Source organism: Aedes albopictus, chromosome 2, assembly GCF_035046485.1.
Source record: "Aedes albopictus strain Foshan chromosome 2, AalbF5, whole genome shotgun sequence".
Classification (NCBI taxonomy): domain Eukaryota; kingdom Metazoa; phylum Arthropoda; class Insecta; order Diptera; family Culicidae; genus Aedes; species Aedes albopictus.
The window spans coordinates 166,833,828-166,854,307 of record NC_085137.1 but is presented as its reverse complement, the minus strand read 5'-3'; the positions used below and the strand labels follow the sequence as shown (position 1 = coordinate 166,854,307).

Here is a 20,480-nt window from a genome sequence, read left to right as displayed (position 1 = left end):
TGGGATGAGTCTATCTGCATGACCTCGCCCAACCCGTAACACAGAGTTAAAATCCCTCTCTTGCATTACAAAGTACTCCCTCTTCCCAAAAGTCTGTGCGTGGTATAAATGAGATCTTAAGGCTGAAGAAATCGTCACCAATACAACCGCCAACACTGAGCACTCAGTGATGTCGGCCTTATCAACGACGACCCCCTCAATCCCAAACCCAATTATCCGACACTACCCAAGTAACCACCCCGCTGAAGCCGTATGCACCGCACGCACAAAGCACACACACAACGACACGCACCACCCCATACAAACCACCGAGGCCGAACAAAAGCGGAAAGCGGTGCCACCACTGCTGAATCACGACTTTTTCAGTATAATTCGGCAATCGTAGATCCATTCCCCGACCCTACTCAGCCCTAACGGTGCATAGCAATGCCTGTCAGTATATACGCCTCACGCATGCAACCCTACACCCTAACAGTATGTCACTTGGGTATCCCTGGGTTTTGACATGATGGTCAGGGATCACAGCCATCAAAACGTTCCACACTTTATCAGGGCTTACGACCTGTAGGCATGATGATTTCTCAATAGTTTCAAGCTCTTCGGACCTTACGCTATAGGAGACCATCATGGCTAGCGGTGTTATGAAACTGACTTCAGAAACCTGAATCTTCAGGATATTCTTGTTCTTAACCCGCTGTGGTAAAGAGCTATAGGCTCTCTTTCGCTTTATGCGTTATTACAGTGCCCTTTTCAGGGCGCTGTTTGAACCCATTGTGGTACGCTTGTGCGTTAGTACCCTCTTCCAGGGTATTTTTCCTATTTCCCTACCTGTCCCTACCCCATCCAAATCCTTCTTTCTTCCTTTTCCCTCAGGTAGATGATGCAATAGGCTGTTATTTTGGCGATGGCACAAATGTCCCAAATGGAGGATAACGTGCCTCTGCAGCCGGCCTTCTGATACCTGATCTCTTGGACTGCGGAGGATGCTGCATTGAGATTAGAAACTACGTAGAATTTGACGCACGACTCTTTCGCGGTAGTGGACTGTATAGTTTGAACCATGAGATGTAGGGAAATCGTTGAGTTGGAAAGAACACTTCTTGAACGTGGAGAACGATTTTCTTACTTTTGACTATTTGAACTTTGATGTGATTATATTTTCAGTTTTGATACAAAACACCCATGAAGTTTCCCTAGTTTTTAAAAATTAAAATAAAAACCTAACACATTTATTTTTATTCTTTTTTTTCCTACAGAGGACATCAAGGAAGAACTCAAGGAAGCTGGCCAAACGGAGCCAAATGGCGAAGTACCGGTTCCGTCGGCAGCTCTGCCGCTGCCAAAGAATGATTCGGCCAACATAATCAACGCCGAGAAGTACTTCCTCCCGTTTGAGCTGGCCTGTCAGAGCAAAACCCCCCGGATCGTTGTGACGGCGTTGGATTGTCTGCAGAAGCTGATCGCCTATGGGCACCTGACCGGGAACATTCCGGATTCATCGAATCCGGGAAAGTTCCTCATTGATAGGATTGTTACAACCATTTGTAATTGTTTCATGGGACCGCAGACGGATGAAGGCGTTCAGTTGCAGATTATCAAGGCACTGTTAACGGTGGTCACTTCGCAGTATGTTGAGGTACACGAAGGAACCGTTTTGCAAGGGGTGCGAACTTGTTACGACATCTACCTGTCGAGTAAAAATTTGATCAATCAGACTACGGCACGGGCAACTCTGACGCAGATGCTGAATGTGATTTTTACGCGAATGGAGAACCAAGCGTACGAAATGGGTTCGAGTGGGATGAGTGCAATAGGATCGCCTACTGCTGGGCAGGAGGAATCTCCAACGGTGCCAGAGGAGAAACATCCGGATTATGACATGGTACGCGGAATAGTGGATGAAATTGTCGATAACGTCATGGCAGCAGCAGCGGCCGCTGTTGAAGAAAATTCCAAAATCACGTCTGCAGGTTCCGAGGCCGGAGATGCCGAGACGGGAAGCATTGGCGGAGTGTCCAACGGTGGAACAGATAACACCTCGATTGCACGGGTACCTTCGCAGGAGAGCATGGAAGTAACCAGCGAGAACGATAGCATTGTAACGGCCAAATTTACTCACATTCTCCAGAAGGATGCCTTCTTGGTGTTCCGAGCGCTGTGCAAACTGTCCATGAAGCCCCTCCCGGAAGGACATCCGGATCCGAAATCTCACGAGCTGCGGTCGAAGATCCTTTCGCTGCATTTGCTGCTGTCGATTCTGCAGAACGCAGGGCCGGTTTTTCGTTCGAATGAGATGTTCATTATGGCCATCAAGCAGTACCTGTGTGTGGCGTTGTCCAAAAACGGCGGAAGTTCCGTCCCGGAGGTTTTCGAGCTATCACTGTCGATCTTTGTCGCTTTACTTTCCAACTTTAAGATCCACTTGAAGAAGCAAATTGAGGTGTTTTTCAAGGAGATTTTTTTGAATATTCTGGAAGCTACCAGTTCATCGTTCGAGCACAAGTGGATGGTAATCCAGGCGCTGACACGGATTTGCGCCGACGCTCAGAGCGTAGTGGATATCTACGTGAACTATGACTGTGATTTCTCCGCCGCCAACCTGTTTGAACGATTGGTGAACGATCTGTCGAAAATTGCTCAAGGGAGGCAAGCGTTGGAACTGGGGACGTCGGTGAATCAGGAGAAATCGATGCGAATCCGAGGGCTGGAGTGCTTGGTATCGATCCTTAAGTGCATGGTCGAGTGGAGTAAAGATTTGTACGTAAATCCAAATTCGCAAACATCGCTGGGAGATCCTCCGCCGCAGGCGGTAAGGAGTCCTGAAGAGAATCCCGAACCGATGAAGTCTCATGGCGGATCAACGGTTAGTATCAACTCGGTGGGAAGTACCAATACGTCCGGCGGCAATCGGGAAGTTCTGGATCTACCGTATGAACTGGAAGAGCGAAAGCAGCGGAAAGAAGTTATGGAAATGGGAATCGATATGTTCAATAGGAAACCTAAGAAGGGCATTCAGTTCCTGCAGGAGCGCGGGCTACTCGGAACTAGCAATGAGGATGTGGCCAGGTGGCTGCACGAAGACGAACGGCTTGACAAGACACTGGTTGGGGACTATTTGGGTGAGAATGACGATCAAAGCAAAGCTGTGATGTGCGCCTATATCGATGCTATGAACTTTGCCGAGCTGGACATTGTGGCCGCTTTGAGATACTTCTTGGAAGGTTTCCGACTCCCGGGTGAGGCACAGAAGATCGATAGGTTGATGGAGAAATTCGCTAGCAGATATTGTGACTGTAACCCAAATAATACGTTATTCGCATCGGCCGATACGGTTTACGTGTTGGCCTTCTCGGTGATTATGCTGACTACGGATCTGCACTCCCCTCAGGTCAAACATAAAATGACCAAGGAACAATATATCAAGATGAACCGAGGAATTAGCGATAATAAGGATCTTCCGGAAGAGTACCTTTCGCAGATCTACGATGAAATTTCCGGACATGAGATTAAGATGAAGAACACCGTGGCGAGTAAACCAGGCAAGCAGATTATCGTCAACGAGAAGAAACGGAAACTGCTGTGGAACGTCGAAATGGAAGCTCTGTCCACGACGGCCAAGAATCTGATGGAATCGGTATCCCACGTCAAAGCCCCCTTCACATCGGCCAAGCACTTGGAACATGTACGGCCTATGTTTAAGATGGCATGGACATCGTTCCTGGCTGCATTCTCCGTCGGACTGCAAGACTGTGATGATCCGGAAATTGCCAGCCTTTGTCTGGATGGCATTCGCTGTGCCGTCCGGATTGCCTGCATTTTCCAAATGACACTGGAAAGGGATGCCTACGTGCAGGCATTGGCGCGATTCACTCTCTTAACCGCCAATTCTCCCATCAACGAAATGAAGGCCAAGAACATTGACACCATCAAAACCCTGATTATGGTGGCCCACACGGACGGAAACTATCTGGGAACCAGTTGGTTGGACATCGTAAAATGCATTTCCCATTTGGAGTTGGCCCAGCTGATAGGAACTGGCGTGAGACCGGAATTCCTATCCGGCCCGGCTTCCCATCGCGATGCCTTGGATCCAACGGCCAAGGAACACATCGGAGAAACCAGTTCCCAGAGTATAGTGGTCGCCGTGGATCGGATATTCACCGGATCGATCCGACTCGATGGTGACGCCATCGTAGATTTCGTCAAAGCATTGTGCCAAGTATCGCTGGATGAATTGACTCGACCGCAACCTCGGATGTTTTCGTTGCAGAAGATTGTCGAGATTTCCTACTACAACATGGGTCGTATCCGTCTGCAGTGGTCCCGAATTTGGCAAATTTTGGGTGAACATTTCAACGCTGTCGGATGTAATAGCAATGAAGAAATTGCCTTCTTCGCTTTGGATTCCTTGCGGCAGCTATCGATGAAGTTTATCGAGAAGGGAGAATTCACCAACTTCCGGTTCCAAAAGGACTTTTTACGGCCATTCGAGCATATAATGAAGAAGAATGCTTCGCCCGCTATACGGGACATGGTCGTCCGATGCGTGGCGCAAATGGTCAATTCCCAAGCTCACAACATCAAATCTGGTTGGAAGAATATCTTTTCCGTGTTCCATCTGGCGGCCGGAGATCATGATGGCTCCATAGTAGAACTGGCCTTTTTGACGACCGGGAAGATCATCACCGATCTGTACCAGTCGCAGTTCCCGATTATGATCGATTCATTCCAAGACGCAGTCAAGTGTTTGTCCGAGTTTGCTTGCAACGCCAAGTTCCCCGATACCAGCATGGAAGCGATCAGACTGGTTCGGACGTGTGCCCTCTGCGTAAACGATGCGCCGAATCTATTTGCCGAGCACGCCGGAATGGAGAATGACGTTTCGGTTCCAGAGGAGGATCGAGTTTGGGTCCGGGGATGGTTCCCGATGCTGTTTTCGTTATCCTGCGTGGTGAACCGATGCAAACTGGATGTCCGAACTCGTGGATTGACGGTACTTTTCGAGATTGTCAAAACCCACGGAGATGCGTACAAACCGAATTGGTGGCGTGACCTGTTCAACATTTTGTTCCGGATTTTCGATAACATGAAACTCCCGGAGCACTACTCGGAAAAGGCCGAATGGATGACCACGACCTGCAATCACGCTCTGTACGCAATTGTAGATGTGTTTACTCAATACTTCGACGTACTTGGGCCGATGCTGCTGAAGGACCTTTACTGTCAGCTGCATTGGTGTGTCCAGCAGAACAACGAGCAGTTAGCTCGATCAGGAACGAATTGTTTGGAGAATCTGGTCATCTCCAATGGCTTGAAGTTCAACGAGGACACATGGGACAAAACCTGTCAATGTATGCTGGACATATTCAACAGTACTCTACCGAACGAATTACTCACCTGGAAACCGGATCCGCATCCTCAGCTCATTAACCACGCTTCGCATTATCCCCAAAATGGTGACCTTCCTCGGCACGGTATTCTTAAGAGAACTCCATCCCAGCATTCGGTTCACAACCTGATGGAAGATCCCTCGATGAAACAGACGGAACTAAACCAAACGGCTACGCTCTTCTCAAACCTTCTCATCAAATGTGTCGTCCAGCTGGAACTAATCCAGACTATCGACAACATCATCTTCTTCCCGGCTACCTCCCGCAAGGAAGATGCCGAGACGCTTGCCCAGGCGGCCGCTGAACTGTCTCATTCCTCAAGTGGTGGTCTGGGATCCACCACATCGGGCTCCCTCCTGAACCACTCGATTTCCACGGAGGAGTGCCAACGCGAAGAACAGGGCATGTACAGCTATCTGAACACCCCCCATCTGCTCCAGTTGATCGACTGCCTCCTGCAGAGCCACCGGTTCGCCAAGAAGTTCAACTCGAACCACGACCAGCGCAACGTACTGTGGAAGGCCGGCTTCAAGGGCTCGCTGAAGCCGAACCTGCTCAAGCAGGAAACGCAATCGTTGGCGTGTGTGCTGCGCATTCTGTTCAAAATGTACAGCGACGAAAGCCGGCGACGCGACTGGCAGGACATCGAGCAACGACTGATTGCCGTGTGTACGGAGGCGCTGGACTACTTCCTGTCGCTGCAGAGTGAACCGCACCGGGATGCGTGGACGTCGTTGTTGCTGCTGGTGATGACCCGATTGCTCAAGATGCCGGATTCGAGGGTGAGTACTTGCTTGCAATTTCATTGTCTTATGGTAATTATTAATCAGGGCATGTTGCCAATCATTTCTACAAAAAGGCTTGCATCAATGGTATGGCAGTTTCTTTCGATATTGTTTTTTTTATAAAAAAGACATCGAAGTATCTAAACCGGTTCCATTTCTGATACCTATACCATAGGTTCCCAAACTTTCAGGTCGCGCGACCCCCTTTTGCCAGCAGACGTAGTTTTCGCGACCGCCCATAGAAATTCCCTCATTTGTTGTCTGTTACAGTAAAATATTTTACTGTCCCTCGCGACCCCATGGGTGAAGGCCGGCGACCCCCCTGGGGGGTCGCGACCCACAGTTTGGGAAACCATGACCTATACATTTGGCTAAATGTACTTCAGGAAAAAGGTACTCGTGGACACTTACCTTACCTTACCGGTCAGACTAAGGCCTGAGTGTCCTCTGCTGTACATAGGAGTCGTCTCCATTCTACTCGGTCCATGGCTGTGTGTCTCCAGTTCCGCATACTGCGAATGGTCCTTAAATCGTCCTCCACCTTATCGACCCACCTAGCACGCTGTGCACCACGTCTTCTTGTACCGGTCGGATGACTCGAAAACTATTTTAATCGGGTTGCTATCCGACATCCTGATGACGTAACCCACCCACCATAGCCTCCCGATTTTCACGACGTGGACGATGATGGTTGGTTCTCTTAGAAGCTGATGCATTTCGTAATTCATTCGCCTTCTCCAAGTCCCGTCTTTCATCTGCACTCCGCCATAGATGGTACGCAACACCTTTCATTCGAAAGGGCGCGTTGGTCCTCTGCACGTAGAGTCCATGCTACAGGACTATCGGTTATGTAGATAGTTAACTTCATGTGACGGCGAACTTTGTTCATTCTTAGAGTTCTGTAGAGTCCACAGTAATCTCTATTTGCTGCCACGATGCGTCTCCGAATTTCTCTGCGGATGTTGTTATCGGCAGTGAGCCCAAGTACACGAATTCTTCAACCGCCTCGATTTCATCACCGTCGACAGAATTTCGGGGCGGCGAGTGCGGTGATCCCTCGCTGGAGCCCTTTGCCATCATGTACTTTGCTTTCGACACATTAATGACTCATCCGATTCGCCTGGCTTCATTCTTTAGTACGCATCCGCCATCGTCTCAAATACCTGATACCCGAACTACGTCGCCTTGATCAAACTCGAAATCCATCGTCGCCTTGATCGATCGTATTCGTGCATAATCTGACATAGCTTGTCTGGATAGATTGTATCATGCGCAGATTTAAAATCGATGAGCAAGTGATGTGTGGGCACGTTGTATTCGCGGCATTTCTGCAACACCTGGCGGATGGCGAATATTTGGTCCGTTTTAGTGCGTTCAACCATGAATCCAGCCTGATATTGCTTCACGAACTCTCTTGCCATCGATGATAGACGGCGGCATAACATTTGGTCGGTGTTCCGTCTAACGACGGAAGCGAGAAACACTGCAAGCAATCCATTCCAAAATCGTACAGCCTATCAGCGAGCGCCACGCGTCCGCCAGCGTGACCGACATCTGCGAACGTATGTCTGTTCGCTGTTCTCCCCGAGCTCCAAGCAACAGCAGCCGCAACGGTTGCATCAGAAAGTTTTCTACCGACCTACCGATCGGACGCGCAGCAGCCGCAGCAGTGAAATTATTAAAAATACAAAGTGATGTAAAAGAAGAGAGAATAAATGTAGCTTTGTAAGCGTAGCCGTTCCGTGTTCTGGTTTTCTCCACCCTAGAAAAGTTGGCCCTTGCCAAATCCCCTTCCGCGAGAGTGATCCTCCCGTCGCGAAGTGTTCCGCCGTGTTTGCCCCCGCAAATTGACCATACCCACACCGCTGGGCTCGAATATCTGGTCCGTTCCGAACCGGATTGACAGTGCGTAAAGTGATTTCCCGTGAAGATTTTGCCCGGATTCGACCGCCGCCCGCGCGGTGAAACTCGTGAAAATCCCCCAGCTGTGCCGCCGCCCGAGTGGTGCAGGGGAAAAGTGCAAAAAGTGTTCCGTGACGATCCTCCCTGGATCGAACCGCCGACCGCCCGCGTCGTCGGTACCCTCCCTGAAGTGATAAAAGTGTGACGATCCGGCCTGGGTCGGCCGTCGACCGCCCGCGTCGTCGGCATCCTCCGTGGTGAAACAGACGCTGTGCATGATTGTGCGTGTTTGACGAACACGAGACGAGCTACGCTTGGTTGGACTAAAGTGGAAAGTGGACCAAATGAAAACATTGCTGCTGCTGTGAGTGCCCGAGCAAAAAAAAAAAAGTTTGTGCGTGTTTGACGAACACGAGACGAGCTACGCTTGGTTGGACTAAAGTGGAAAGTGGACCAAATGAAAACATTGCTGCTGCTGTGAGTGCCCGAGCAAAAAAAAAAAAGTTTGGACTAAACAGTAAACCGCGAAAACATCGTCGCGAGTGATTTCGAGTGCGTTTGCGAAAAGTTTGCGCAAGTTGGTGCAGTGCGCGGTCGCGACAAAACCAATCTCAAAACGCGTCCGAAAGTGACCAACTGCGCGCAATCCCGAGTAAGAAGAGCGCGAAGAAATAAACAGTGATAAATGCCGCTGACCCGGTCGCAGCAAAAAGAAAACGACAGTGCTGATCAGCAGCACCAAGAAGTGGTTCCAGAATCCGCATCCGTTGCTAGTTCTACTCCGTCGTTCCACGGCTTTGCTGAGTGGGAAACGGCAATGGATGACGCAATAAGGAAGGAGTTTGAGAAAGCCGTTCGGCAGCGTGCCCAAGTGAAAATGAAGCTGGTGAGGATTAACCGAACACTGGCCAGTAACCAGGAAATTGGCTTGACGCAGCTGAACGTGCTATCGAAAGGGCTCTCCGCTACCTACGCCGAGTTCAGTCAGCTCCACACCCAGATAGTGGGGCTGGTACCGGATGAAGCGATGGAAGAGCAAGAAAAGGAGTATGCGGATTATGAAGACATGCACTACGCCACCTCCAACGTTGTCGAAGCGCTGATTTTGGCAGCGAAAACAGCGAGTTCTCCAGTACCTCCGGTAAGTACAGCAGCGCCTCAAGTGATCATCCAGCAACAACCACTGAAGGCGCCGATTCCGACGTTCGATGGGACCTACGCCGCCTGGCCCAAGTTCAAGGCGATCTTTCAAGATCTCATGGACAACTCGGGGGATAGTGACGCCATAAAGCTCTATCACCTCGACAAGGCGCTCATCGGCGAGGCAGCTGGTGTACTGGATACGAAGGTCCTTAGCGATGGTGACTATGACTACGCTTGGGATATTTTGACCGACCGCTTCGAGAATCAGCGTGTTATCGTGGAGACTCACATCCGTGGGTTGCTGTCCCTCAGGAAGATGACCTCCGAGACGCACAAGGAACTGCGTGCGCTCCTGAACGAAGCCACCCGCCATGTAGAGAGTCTTCGTTACCTCGACCAGAACATGACTGGACTATCGGAACACATCGTCGTGTATCTGATCGTCTCCGCGCTGGATAAGTCAACCCGAAAGGCCTGGGAAGGTGGCCAGAAGAAAGGAGAGCTTCCCAAGTACTCTCAAACCATCGACTTCCTGAAGTCCAGGTGCCAGATCCTGGAAAACTGCGAAGCAGCCGTCCATCCAGCGAATCCCAAGGAGAAACCGAAGCAGCTCCAGCCGCTTCCGAAGAATCCACCCCAGAAGAGCCATGCAGTTTCCGCTACGGTATCGCAAGCCTGCGAGATCTGTGGCGGCCCTCATCGAAATGTCCAGTGCACAGCATTGGAAAAGCTGAACCCCTCCCAGAAGCAAGAAAAGGTCCGAGTTGCAGGAGTATGCTTCAACTGCCTGCGTAAAGGGCACCGCTCCAGAGAGTGTCCTTCCGATAAGACGTGTCGTAAGTGCCAACGCCGGCATCACACGCTGCTCCATGCTGATGAAGCACCCAGCCAAGATTCCAAGTCCAACGTTTCCCTTCCCGCGGAGTCAGTGGTAAGCCTACCGCCGGTTCCGTCTGTCCCGGCTCAACCGCAGTCGGCGCAGAAGAATGCTCCCGTGGACCCGCCCGTGTCCACCACTTGTTCGTCGAACTTCGCCCAGTCGTCCAAGACGGTACTGCTGCTTACCGCAGTGGTGCAAGCATTTGACAAGAAGAACCGTCCGCATCCATGCCGTGTCCTTCTGGACAGCGGCTCCCAGGTAAATTTCGTCACCGAAGAACTGGCCAATCGCCTTGGTCTCCCAAAACAACCAGCCAACGTCCCGATTACTGGCATCAACGCCTTGCGCACCCTGGCTCGCGACAAGGTAACCCTGAAGATCAAGTCTCGAGTTTCTAGCTTCCAGGTCAGCCTCGAGTGTCTGGTAACGCCGAGAGTGACGGGCACGATTCCGTCGTCCAAAATCGACGTTGCCCAGTGGGAGATCCCCGATGGAGTGGTTCTAGCCGACCCAGAGTTCCACACACCAGACAAGGTGGACCTACTGATCGGCGCAGAACTTTTCTTCGACATTTTGAAGCCAAGCCAGCTGAACCTAGCGGACAACCTTCCGCTCCTGCGAGACACATACTTTGGGTGGATCGTATCTGGTGTCATCGTCGAACCGCTAGTATCCAACGTGTCGCTGCAAGCCAGTCATGCCTCCGTGAACGACATCGAGCGAATGATGCAGCAGTTCTGGCAAATCGAAGAAGTGCCCGATGTTCCTAAGTTTTCGACCGAGGAGTTGGCATGCGAAGCCCACTTCCTTTCCACGTACCAGCGAGACGAGAATGGAAGGTTTATCGTGCAGCTACCGTTCAAGGAAAACATCGACCAGCTAGACGACTGTCGTGCTCTGGCGCTCAAGAGGTTCCTGATGCTGGAGAAACGACTCGCCCGCAACCCGGAATTGCAGGCACAGTATGTGGAGTTCCTCCGGGAGTACGAAGCTCTCGGACACTGCCACGAAGTCCGTGAAACCGAAGACCCTCCAAACCAGCCATCGTACTACATGCCGCATCACGCGGTATTACGGCCGTCAAGCTCGAGCACGAAATGCCGTGTTGTATTTGATGCCAGCGCCAAGTCGTCGCCATCCGAGCTGTCCCTGAACGAAGTGCTACAGGTAGGACCCGTAGTACAGAACGACTTGCATTTCATCGTCCTGCGGTTCCGGAAGTACAAGATTGCCTTCTCCGGAGATGTTTCCAAAATGTACCGCCAAGTGCTGCACGCGATGCAAGACCGGCGTTTCCTGCGGATCTTCTGGAGACCCCACCCGTCGCAACCGCTGCGGGTCTTGGAGCTGTGTACCGTTACCTACGGTACAGCATCGGCACCATTCCTAGCCACACGGTGCTTGGTGCAACTGGTGGAAGATGCCTACCCAATCGCCTCTCGCATCGTGAAGGAAGAAACGTATATGGACGACGTGCTTTCCGGTGCAGACTCGGTGGAAGAAGCCATCGAGGCCCAACGACAACTCCAGCAGCTACTCCAGCAAGGAGGGTTCCCGATCCACAAGTGGTACTCGAACTCCGAGGAATTTCTCGAGCACATTCCCGAAGAAGACCGTGAGAAAAAGTTGCCAATGGAAGAACGAGGAGTGAACGAGGCTATCAAAGTGCTCGGTCTGCTCTGGGACCCGGGTGCCGACACCTTGTTCATCGCCAACCATCCAAAGCCGTCAGCTGAAGCTGATCAACAAGTGACGAAAAGAAAGATGTATTCGGATATCGCCAAGTTCTTCGACCCTCTGGGCCTGGTGTCGCCGGTCATAGTGTTGGCGAAGCTCCTGGCTCAGCGACTTTGGCAGTTAAAGACCGGCTGGGACGATCCGGTCGACGAAGTCACGGCGCAAGAGTGGCACGAATTGCAAACCTCGCTGTCACATTTGCACCACATCGACATTCCAAGATGCGTAACATTCGACGGAGTGATTGCATACGAGCTGCATGGGTTCTCCGATGCCTCAACCGTGGCGTACGGAGCCTGTATCTACCTGCGAAGTCTCTTTGCCGACGGCTCTGCGAAGTTACGACTCCTCACCAGCAAATCGAAGTTGGCTCCGCTGCATGACCTTTCCATTCCTCGGAAGGAGTTGTGTGCAGCTCTCCTGCTCTCCCGGTTGGTGCAGAAGGTGCTACCAGCCCTGGATATGACGTTCCGGGAAATTGTGCTGTGGTGCGACAGTACGATAGTCCTGGCTTGGATAAGGAAGCCGCTCAACCAGCTACAGCTGTTCGTTCGAAACCGAATAGCTGTCATCCAAGAAAGCACCAATGCCTACCGATGGGAGTACATCCGATCTCTACGAAACCCAGCTGACATCGTGTCCCGAGGCCAACTACCCGAAACGCTGAAGACCAACAGCCTCTGGTGGAATGGGCCCGATTTTCTCCATAGAGTGGTGTACGACATCGACTCGCCCGAGCTCGTTCCAGATGATCAGCTACCCGAAATGAAAGGAGTGATAGCCAGCCCGGCTGTAAGTATCGAACCATTTCCCTTTTTCTCCAAGTTCAGCAGTTTTCGGGCTATCCAGCGTATCATGGGGTACGTTCTGCGGTTTATTCGAAACTGCCAAAGACCTCGGATCCAGCGCGAAACAAGCCGGCACTTGACCGTCGGCGAATTGCGTCGTTCCACGGAAGCGATTATCCACGTAGTCCAACTCGTTCATTTGGCGGACGAGATTCAGCGAGTGAGCGCCAACGAACCCTGTAAGAGACTCGCCAACCTTCGTCCGATCTACTCCGATGGTCTCCTGCGAGTGGGTGGCCTTCTGGATCGTTCTCTGCTACCTTTCGAGAGTCGGCACCCCATCATCCTGCCGGACAGGGATCCGGTGATACGTCTGTTAGTTCGGCAGATGCATGTCGAGCTGCTTCATATCGGGCAGACCGGCCTGATGAATGCCATGCGTCAACGATACTGGCTCCTGAACGCTCGCTCTACCATTCGATTGATCACTCGGAAGTGTGTAACATGCTTTCGAGTCAACCCAAGCAATACCAGCCAGTTAATGGGTAATTTGCCTGCCGCCAGAGTTGTACCCTCACCTCCTTTTGCCGTCACCGGTGTGGATTACGCCGGCCCGTTCACCATCAAGCAAGGAGCGCGTCGTCCAGCGTTGATCAAAGCGTATGTATCCGTCTACGTGTGTATGACTACCAAGGCCGTGCACCTAGAAGCCGTATCCGATCTGAGTACCGATGCCTTCCTGGCGTCGCTGAAACGTTTCATCGGACGACGAGGAATGATTCAGCAGCTACACTCGGACAACGCGACAAATTTCCGAGGTGCGCACAACGAGATGAACGAGCTCTTCCGTCAGTTTCAAGATCAGCAGTCCGTGGCGACCATCGAGGATTTCTGTCGCAGCCGCGAAATCGAATGGCGAATCAAGCGCATCGTCGGTAACGTCAAGCTAACGTTCGAAGAACTAACCACCGTCTTGATCGAAATCGAGGCGGTATTGAACTCCCGCCCACTGTTCACCATCTCCAACGATCCTGCGGACCCGCTGGTGATCACACCTGCCCACTATTTGATCGGCCGTCCGCTCACAGCCTTGCCCGAACCTTCATTAGAAGACGTTCAAGCAACCCGCTTGAATCGATGGCAGCACCTCCAGCTCATGCGCGAGCACTTCTGGCGCGCATGGAGCCGGGAATACCTGAACACGTTACACCCAAGAAAGAAGAACCTTCGAACTGTGCCGAACATCCGGAAGGGAATGGTGGTTCTGCTCCACGATCGAAATCAGCCTCCGCTGGTTTGGAAGATGGGTCGCATAGCAGCGGTCTACCCTGGCGACGACGGCTTAGTCCGAGCTGTCGACGTGTTTATAGGAGGAGCTTCTTTCCGTCGCCCCATTAACAAGATTTCCGTGCTACCCATTGAAGACAACGAGTGTGTTCCTGACGCGGCGGTCCATGAGGACTGTTGAGTGCCCTCAACGGGGGGAGTATGTTCCGTCTAACGACGGAAGCGAGAAACACTGCAAGCAATCCATTCCAAAATCGTACAGCCTATCAGCGAGCGCCACGCGTCCGCCAGCGTGACCGACATCTGCGAACGTATGTCTGTTCGCTGTTCTCCCCGAGCTCCAAGCAACAGCAGCCGCAACGGTTGCATCAGAAAGTTTTCTACCGACCTACCGATCGGACGCGCAGCAGCCGCAGCAGTGAAATTATTAAAAATACAAAGTGATGTAAAAGAAGAGAGAATAAATGTAGCTTTGTAAGCGTAGCCGTTCCGTGTTCTGGTTTTCTCCACCCTAGAAAAGTTGGCCCTTGCCAAATCCCCTTCCGCGAGAGTGATCCTCCCGTCGCGAAGTGTTCCGCCGTGTTTGCCCCCGCAAATTGACCATACAGTCCGCTGCTTTTTCGACCCACACCGCTGGGCTCGAATAGTCGGCATTAAGTCAGACCGGACCATCTGTTTTGATGATGATGATGAGCATTTGAGGAGTATCTTGTAGGCAGCGACTTGGACACATCCCTGAATCAACTCCAAGAAAACCCCCTGAAAGAACTCCTGAATGAATCCCTGCAGGATCTCCTAGAGGGATCGGGGAAGGTACTCCTAAAGGAATCCCTGCAGGAACTCTTGGTCACATCCCTAAAGGAACTCCTACAGAAATCGCTGAATGAACTCCAGAGGAAGCCCCTGACGGATTTCCTGGAGAAATACTTTGAAGGAACTTGTGGATCCAACCCTGAAGATTTTTTAAGAAGAATATCTGAAGGAACTCTTAGCTGAATCCTTGAATGAACTGCAGATTCCCAAAAAAATCCCTCAAGGAATATTTAGGAGAATCCTTCAATTCTTCAAGATACTCTTGGAGGAAACCCTGGAGGAACTGCTGGAGGAAATCTTGAAGGAACTTTCTGGGGGATTCCTTCCAGAATTTCCTGCAAAAATCGCTAAAGAAATTTCTAGACTAATCCCAGAAGAAATTCTTGAAGGAATCCCTCAGGAAGCAATAATCTCTTAAGGAAATCCTGCAGGAACGCCTAGGGAAACTTCTGAAGAAACTCCAAGAGAAATCCTTGAAAAAACATCTAGAGGAATTCCTGAATGAATCCCTGAAAAAAATCCTAGCAGAATTCCTACGGGCGTTGGTTAATCTAGCCACACAATCCTCGTTGATGGTGTTAATCCTCTGGATCTCTTCAGATAACTAGCGACTGGCTCCCTCAAAGTTGATGCCGTTGTCTGACAGTAATTACTGTGCACAATTCCATGGGGTTCATGGTGGAGCTCCTTGGCGGTTAACGACGTAGCTGCTCCGCAATAGGCTCGTCCTGGTTTGTATCTGCTCGTTAAAAAATTCCTGCATCATAATCTACTCTTGAACGGGATCGTAGCACTTCATCAAAATACGTAGGACCTGGCATTCCGTTGATGCCACCCTGACCCAATCGGAACCCAGAACTTCCTCCGACCCCTAACGATTGAATGTGAAGGCGTCTTCCGATGGAATCCTCGCAACGCCCAGAACACGTTCATGTGTTCGGTCTTTGTCTACTGGCAGTAGTTTATTGATCGCAGTGCCCGTCTCACCTAGTCGGTCTAGCACTTCCTTCTCGGACAGTATCTTTCCAAACTAAAAACACGCTACTGCGCGCATATCTTTGTACAATAAACTGTACTCGTACTGCTTCCACCGAGTTAACGCTGTCGAGGAAGTCGTCGACGTAATAGTTCTTGGTCACTGCCTCTACTGCTCTGAGATGCTGTTTACTGTAGGTCGAAGCATTCCAATTCTTCCCAAACTGCGTTTCACATGACGAGCTGGTGGTACCAAACGTCGCCAAGTAGATCACGTAAACTTGTACTTCTTTCTCCGGACTACTTCTCCAAAGAAAGTACTGTGAACATAACATCCGAAAATCCTTACTAAACTAAACCGCATACATATTCTCGTTTACAGTTTGCGGCCCATATCTCCAGCTACTACGTGCTAATGTGCGATCTGATGTGCTTCGACCTGAAGCCGGAACTGCGGACAGTCCTGCGGCGGGTGTTTCTGCGCATCAGTCCGGTGTTTGGAATCTCCAGTGCCGCCAACAGCGCCACCTAGTATCGCCGGAAGAGTGGTGTCTCGTTGCCGGTGGTTCCATCGGTGGTAGCGCATCACCCTAGAAGCGGGGGTCACTCTTGTCGGAGTGACGCAGCAGGAGCACGGAGAGGATCGTTCGGTGGAGCTCTAGTCCAACACCATCACCACCAGCACCAACACCATCATAGCAATAACGTCGTCGCAGGTGGTGACTTCCCGGGTCGTCATCACAGTCTCGGTGGTTCATCAACGGTATCTCCGGCGCTTCACCAGCAGGTCCGAAGCAGTTGGAATAAAAAACCAAGGTTGTAGTCATTTTACTGGGATTTTTAGCTTATTTCTATCCATACTTTGTGTATGTTACTGTAAACGAGAAATACTTTTTCAAGTATTTTTATTTTGTACTAAATTATTATTCATATACCTATACAAAGAAATTCGATATCATTGATATGTAATGTCTGTGGTATTGATGTAGATTAAATATGGATTGTCCCGTTCATTCTAGATACAAACTGATTGTTCCTCTTTTCCGTGCCGCTAGGTAAAAATCGAGAATCATATAATATCGGAGTTATGAAACAGAACTGTCATTAAATAAAAAAAAACAAAGTTAAGAAAAGGTGATGCATTATGTTCGTCAGACAAAGTTGAGTATTGGTTAATGAATACTTGACTTGGTTTACAGACGCGGAGTTATTGTTTAGAGCAACTTTTGCTGAAATCAGGTCGGAATTTACATAATGTCTTAAGAGTTATAATGTAGGAAAAATGTCTGATAGTCTCCTACCGTTATTTTAAAAAATAAAAATGTTTCCGCCATATTCTTTATATTTTAAGTGAGTTTTCTGATCTTTTCCTGGAAATTCCAAGACAAAATTGAGCAGAAAATTCAAACATTTTTCAGGAGTGCGGTTAAATAATCTACATGATTTTTAGCACCAAATATTCAAAAATTAAAAAAAAAAACATAGTGCAGTATTATTGTTCGGCATCTTTGCAACATGACATGGCCTTCCGATATAATTGATAACACCTATCCTACTCCAAGGGATTGCCTTTTGACGTAAAGTTTTATGCCGCCTTGGCTAAACCTTCTGCACTATGTGGTCTTGTTCATATTTTTTCGAGCATTTGAATTTAAAATTTGAAGGCATTATATCAACAATGACTTGATTTCAGCAAAATTTCTCCGTTTAAATAAAAAGCAAATATTAGGGAAGTGGAACCATCTCAGCAGGGGTCCTATTTTGGGCACTTTTTCTGTTATAACTAAGCCAATTCTGAACCAATTGACACAATTTTTGGAACGCGATGAGATAGGTAAAGTATCTAGCCGTGTACAAACTCAATTGGTTTTGAATTGACTGAGTTATAGCGAAGAGTGCCCAAAATACCGGCCGCTGCCCAAGTGGTTCGCTACCCTATATCCAGATGTAAATATTCCCATACAACGGTCGAGTAACGATCTATACCTTATAACAGAATAAAGAAACAAAACCGCTAAGAATAAAACCAATTAGCTGCAATGTTTTGATTTCGATCAAACTTTTGGATAAACTTTTGGGTAAGTGATGTAAGATGCCGAAGCCGAAGTTGTGTCTTCTTTTTGTGCTTATTTTCTAGGTGAAAAAATAAAAAAATGATTTCAAACAAAACTCACAACGTTAGAAACATACATTACAGCCTCTAGAGAGGACATAGTACGCATGGTAGAGACACTTAATCACAGATAAAAATCCTTACCTAGAGTTGAAACATCTAAAAAAACAGCAAGCAAATCAAAATACCTACTGGAAATTCAACTTAACATTTTTTCTCACCCAACTTTCCTAACTGTAGCTTTACACTATCTGTAACAGTAGACTCTCGATAACCGTACCGAATCGATCACGTGTTTTTAGATGAAAACACTTTAAAACCTACACCTAAAACCTAACCTTTCAAGCTCTGATTAGTTGATATCGTCGTACTAAAGAAAACAAATAATGCAAAAGCAGACGTGTAATTTAATTCAATTGAATATAAGAAAAACAAAACAATATTTATAGTCAGGATGTGTTACTGATAGAGACAATTTTCCAAAATACCTACTAAAGTGGGAAACTAAACTGAGCAACAAGCCAAGTGAAGCGAACGTACGTATGAGACATTGCACTGCTTAGAGGTTTAAAAACAAAACAACTAATGTATTTACACAGACAAACAGACGTAACACTCTGATAATTCTCATCGTACACCGATTTAACGGTCTTTTTCAAAATTTGATAGTTGGCCAACTGCCCAACCGTGGCGCTCGCATAGTTTTTGTTCGAGTTTGACGTTTGCTCACTACCGCCACCTAGTTGGTGGTCGGCCAAACTTAGTCCTTTCAGCATTGGGCGAATATGTTTCCGTGACTATGATTTGAATCGAAAAATGTTCGAAGTGTTACGTCTGTTTGTCTGTGGTATTTAATTATTATCGATTATTCACGCACTCTGCATTCTTCGGTTGGTTTTTGTGCAACGCATAAAGAAGGACACACTGAGTAAGGGAAGCAGTGGGTGGAAAAGCCGACGTGGCGGTGGCGCGATTTTTGTTTTTCTGTTGTAAACTACAATGGTCAAGAATATACAGTATATTATACATTTACATGCATATTAGGTATCGTAAATAGAAATGCTAGTAAAATCCTTGTGTGTTGTTTTCTTTTATCCGAAAATGCAAAGGAAATATTGGCGTAAAACAGATAAAGGTTCGGTCCCCCAAAAATCTCATTTTTTCTTCCTTCTACTCTAGTTGGCGTAGGACGACAACAACCATTTAGATCGACACACCGTCCATGGTCGCCATGTTATGACGATATAGCTCTTTCAACTAGATTGAACATTTGTATGACAAACCATACGGAACATAACAAAATCCGTTATACGTTTGCACTTTAGACTCTTAATTCAACGATCCAAAGATTGCAGGTTCGAATTCTGTCACGGTCGCCATGTTAGGACAAATAAAGCTAGATAAACGAATCGCTCTTTACCGAACGCACATATTCCTTATTATTATTATTATTATTATTATTATTATTAATATTATTATTATTAATATTATTATTTTTTTTCTTAATTATCGAGATTTTCAGCCCTCGGCTGGTTCATCTCGGATTAACAGAAAGACATCTTCCTTAACCATTTTCTTCCCACGATTTCAAACGACTGTTTCTTTTTGAAAGGTTCCTAGCGGCACGCCGACGGACGTAGAAACCTCTCCCATCACTGTGCGCACAAGCGTCTCGCATTTGCGCGGACAACGACAGTTCACTAGACCTTTGAATAGGATAGAGAACGTAATCCTTCAGAAGCAGTTCACCAGCCGTGCACGGAACATGTCGTCCAGTAAGACACTGTTGCGTACTGACTCAGAAGGTTACGGTAGAAGGTGTGAAAGTTTCGGTTTTGTCATATGGTCGATCTTGTATTTGTTTTTTGTTATGTCAAGGTTTAAAGAATGTTATTGTTCATATTTATGCTGTGTCCTATAATTTAGTAATCTTTGGTTTGCCTATGATCTGTTAGATAGTCGATGTGTTTGTTATGTCCATTTTCGTTGATCCTCATTTTAGTATTGTTTTTGTTATCTTTGAAAGTTGTCTTTCGTCCACATCCCTAGCACTATCAGCATCGGTCCAAATAAGTCCATATTAAAGAAAACCTTTCATACACTCAGTCGAAAAATGTAAAAATATCTATTGCTTCTTGCTTTGCTTTATAGATTACCGTGCAAATGTTCAATCGTCTAAAATATTTGTTCACACGTCAAACACCAAGAAAAGTAGCAAGTAAACAAACCGATTATTCCATGCGCCACCCAAAAAGTGTAACCGACGCTTAAAATTTCTAGCAGTGAAACGAACCAATGTATGCTGAAACTGGTGGGAGCATATTGTGGTGTGACAAAAAATTTCTGCAGGGGGTCGAATACGGTGCAAAAAAAGCAATAGTGCCTAACGGTTTCATCAGCGTATCCGCTATCATCCTGTCTGATGGGCAGAACTCCAACTTCGCGACACTAATTACTTCCCACAAATCCTCCTTCTCAAGCAACCATTCCATACGTTGCTTCCACGAAGCCCAATTTGTTGGGTTTAACTTGGGGAACACAATTTTCGCTCCGTCCGCCATTTTGCAAAACACCGTCGGCGACGTATGGATCGAGCCCGGAAAATACCACTCGCACTGTTCTTCTCGAAAAACGTTTCTTTTTCAGGTTCAGCACTTTTCGTCACTT

General features: G+C 48.4%; 1 protein-coding gene across 2 annotated transcripts in view; it reads left to right on the top strand.

Moving 5' to 3' along the window:
• The window catches only part of LOC109398692 (brefeldin A-inhibited guanine nucleotide-exchange protein 1), a 38,290-nt gene extending 20,089 nt beyond the window's left edge, over positions 1–18,201 (top strand). For both annotated transcript variants that reach the window (XM_019671064.3, XM_062850685.1), the window contains 2 exons: positions 1,257–6,172; positions 16,083–18,201. In XM_019671064.3, the coding sequence (XP_019526609.3) occupies positions 1,257–6,172; positions 16,083–16,232 (5,066 nt within the window). In that variant the 3' untranslated portion in view covers positions 16,233–18,201. The remainder of the gene's footprint in view (positions 1–1,256; positions 6,173–16,082) is intronic.
• The last annotated feature ends 2,279 nt before the right edge of the window (positions 18,202–20,480 follow it).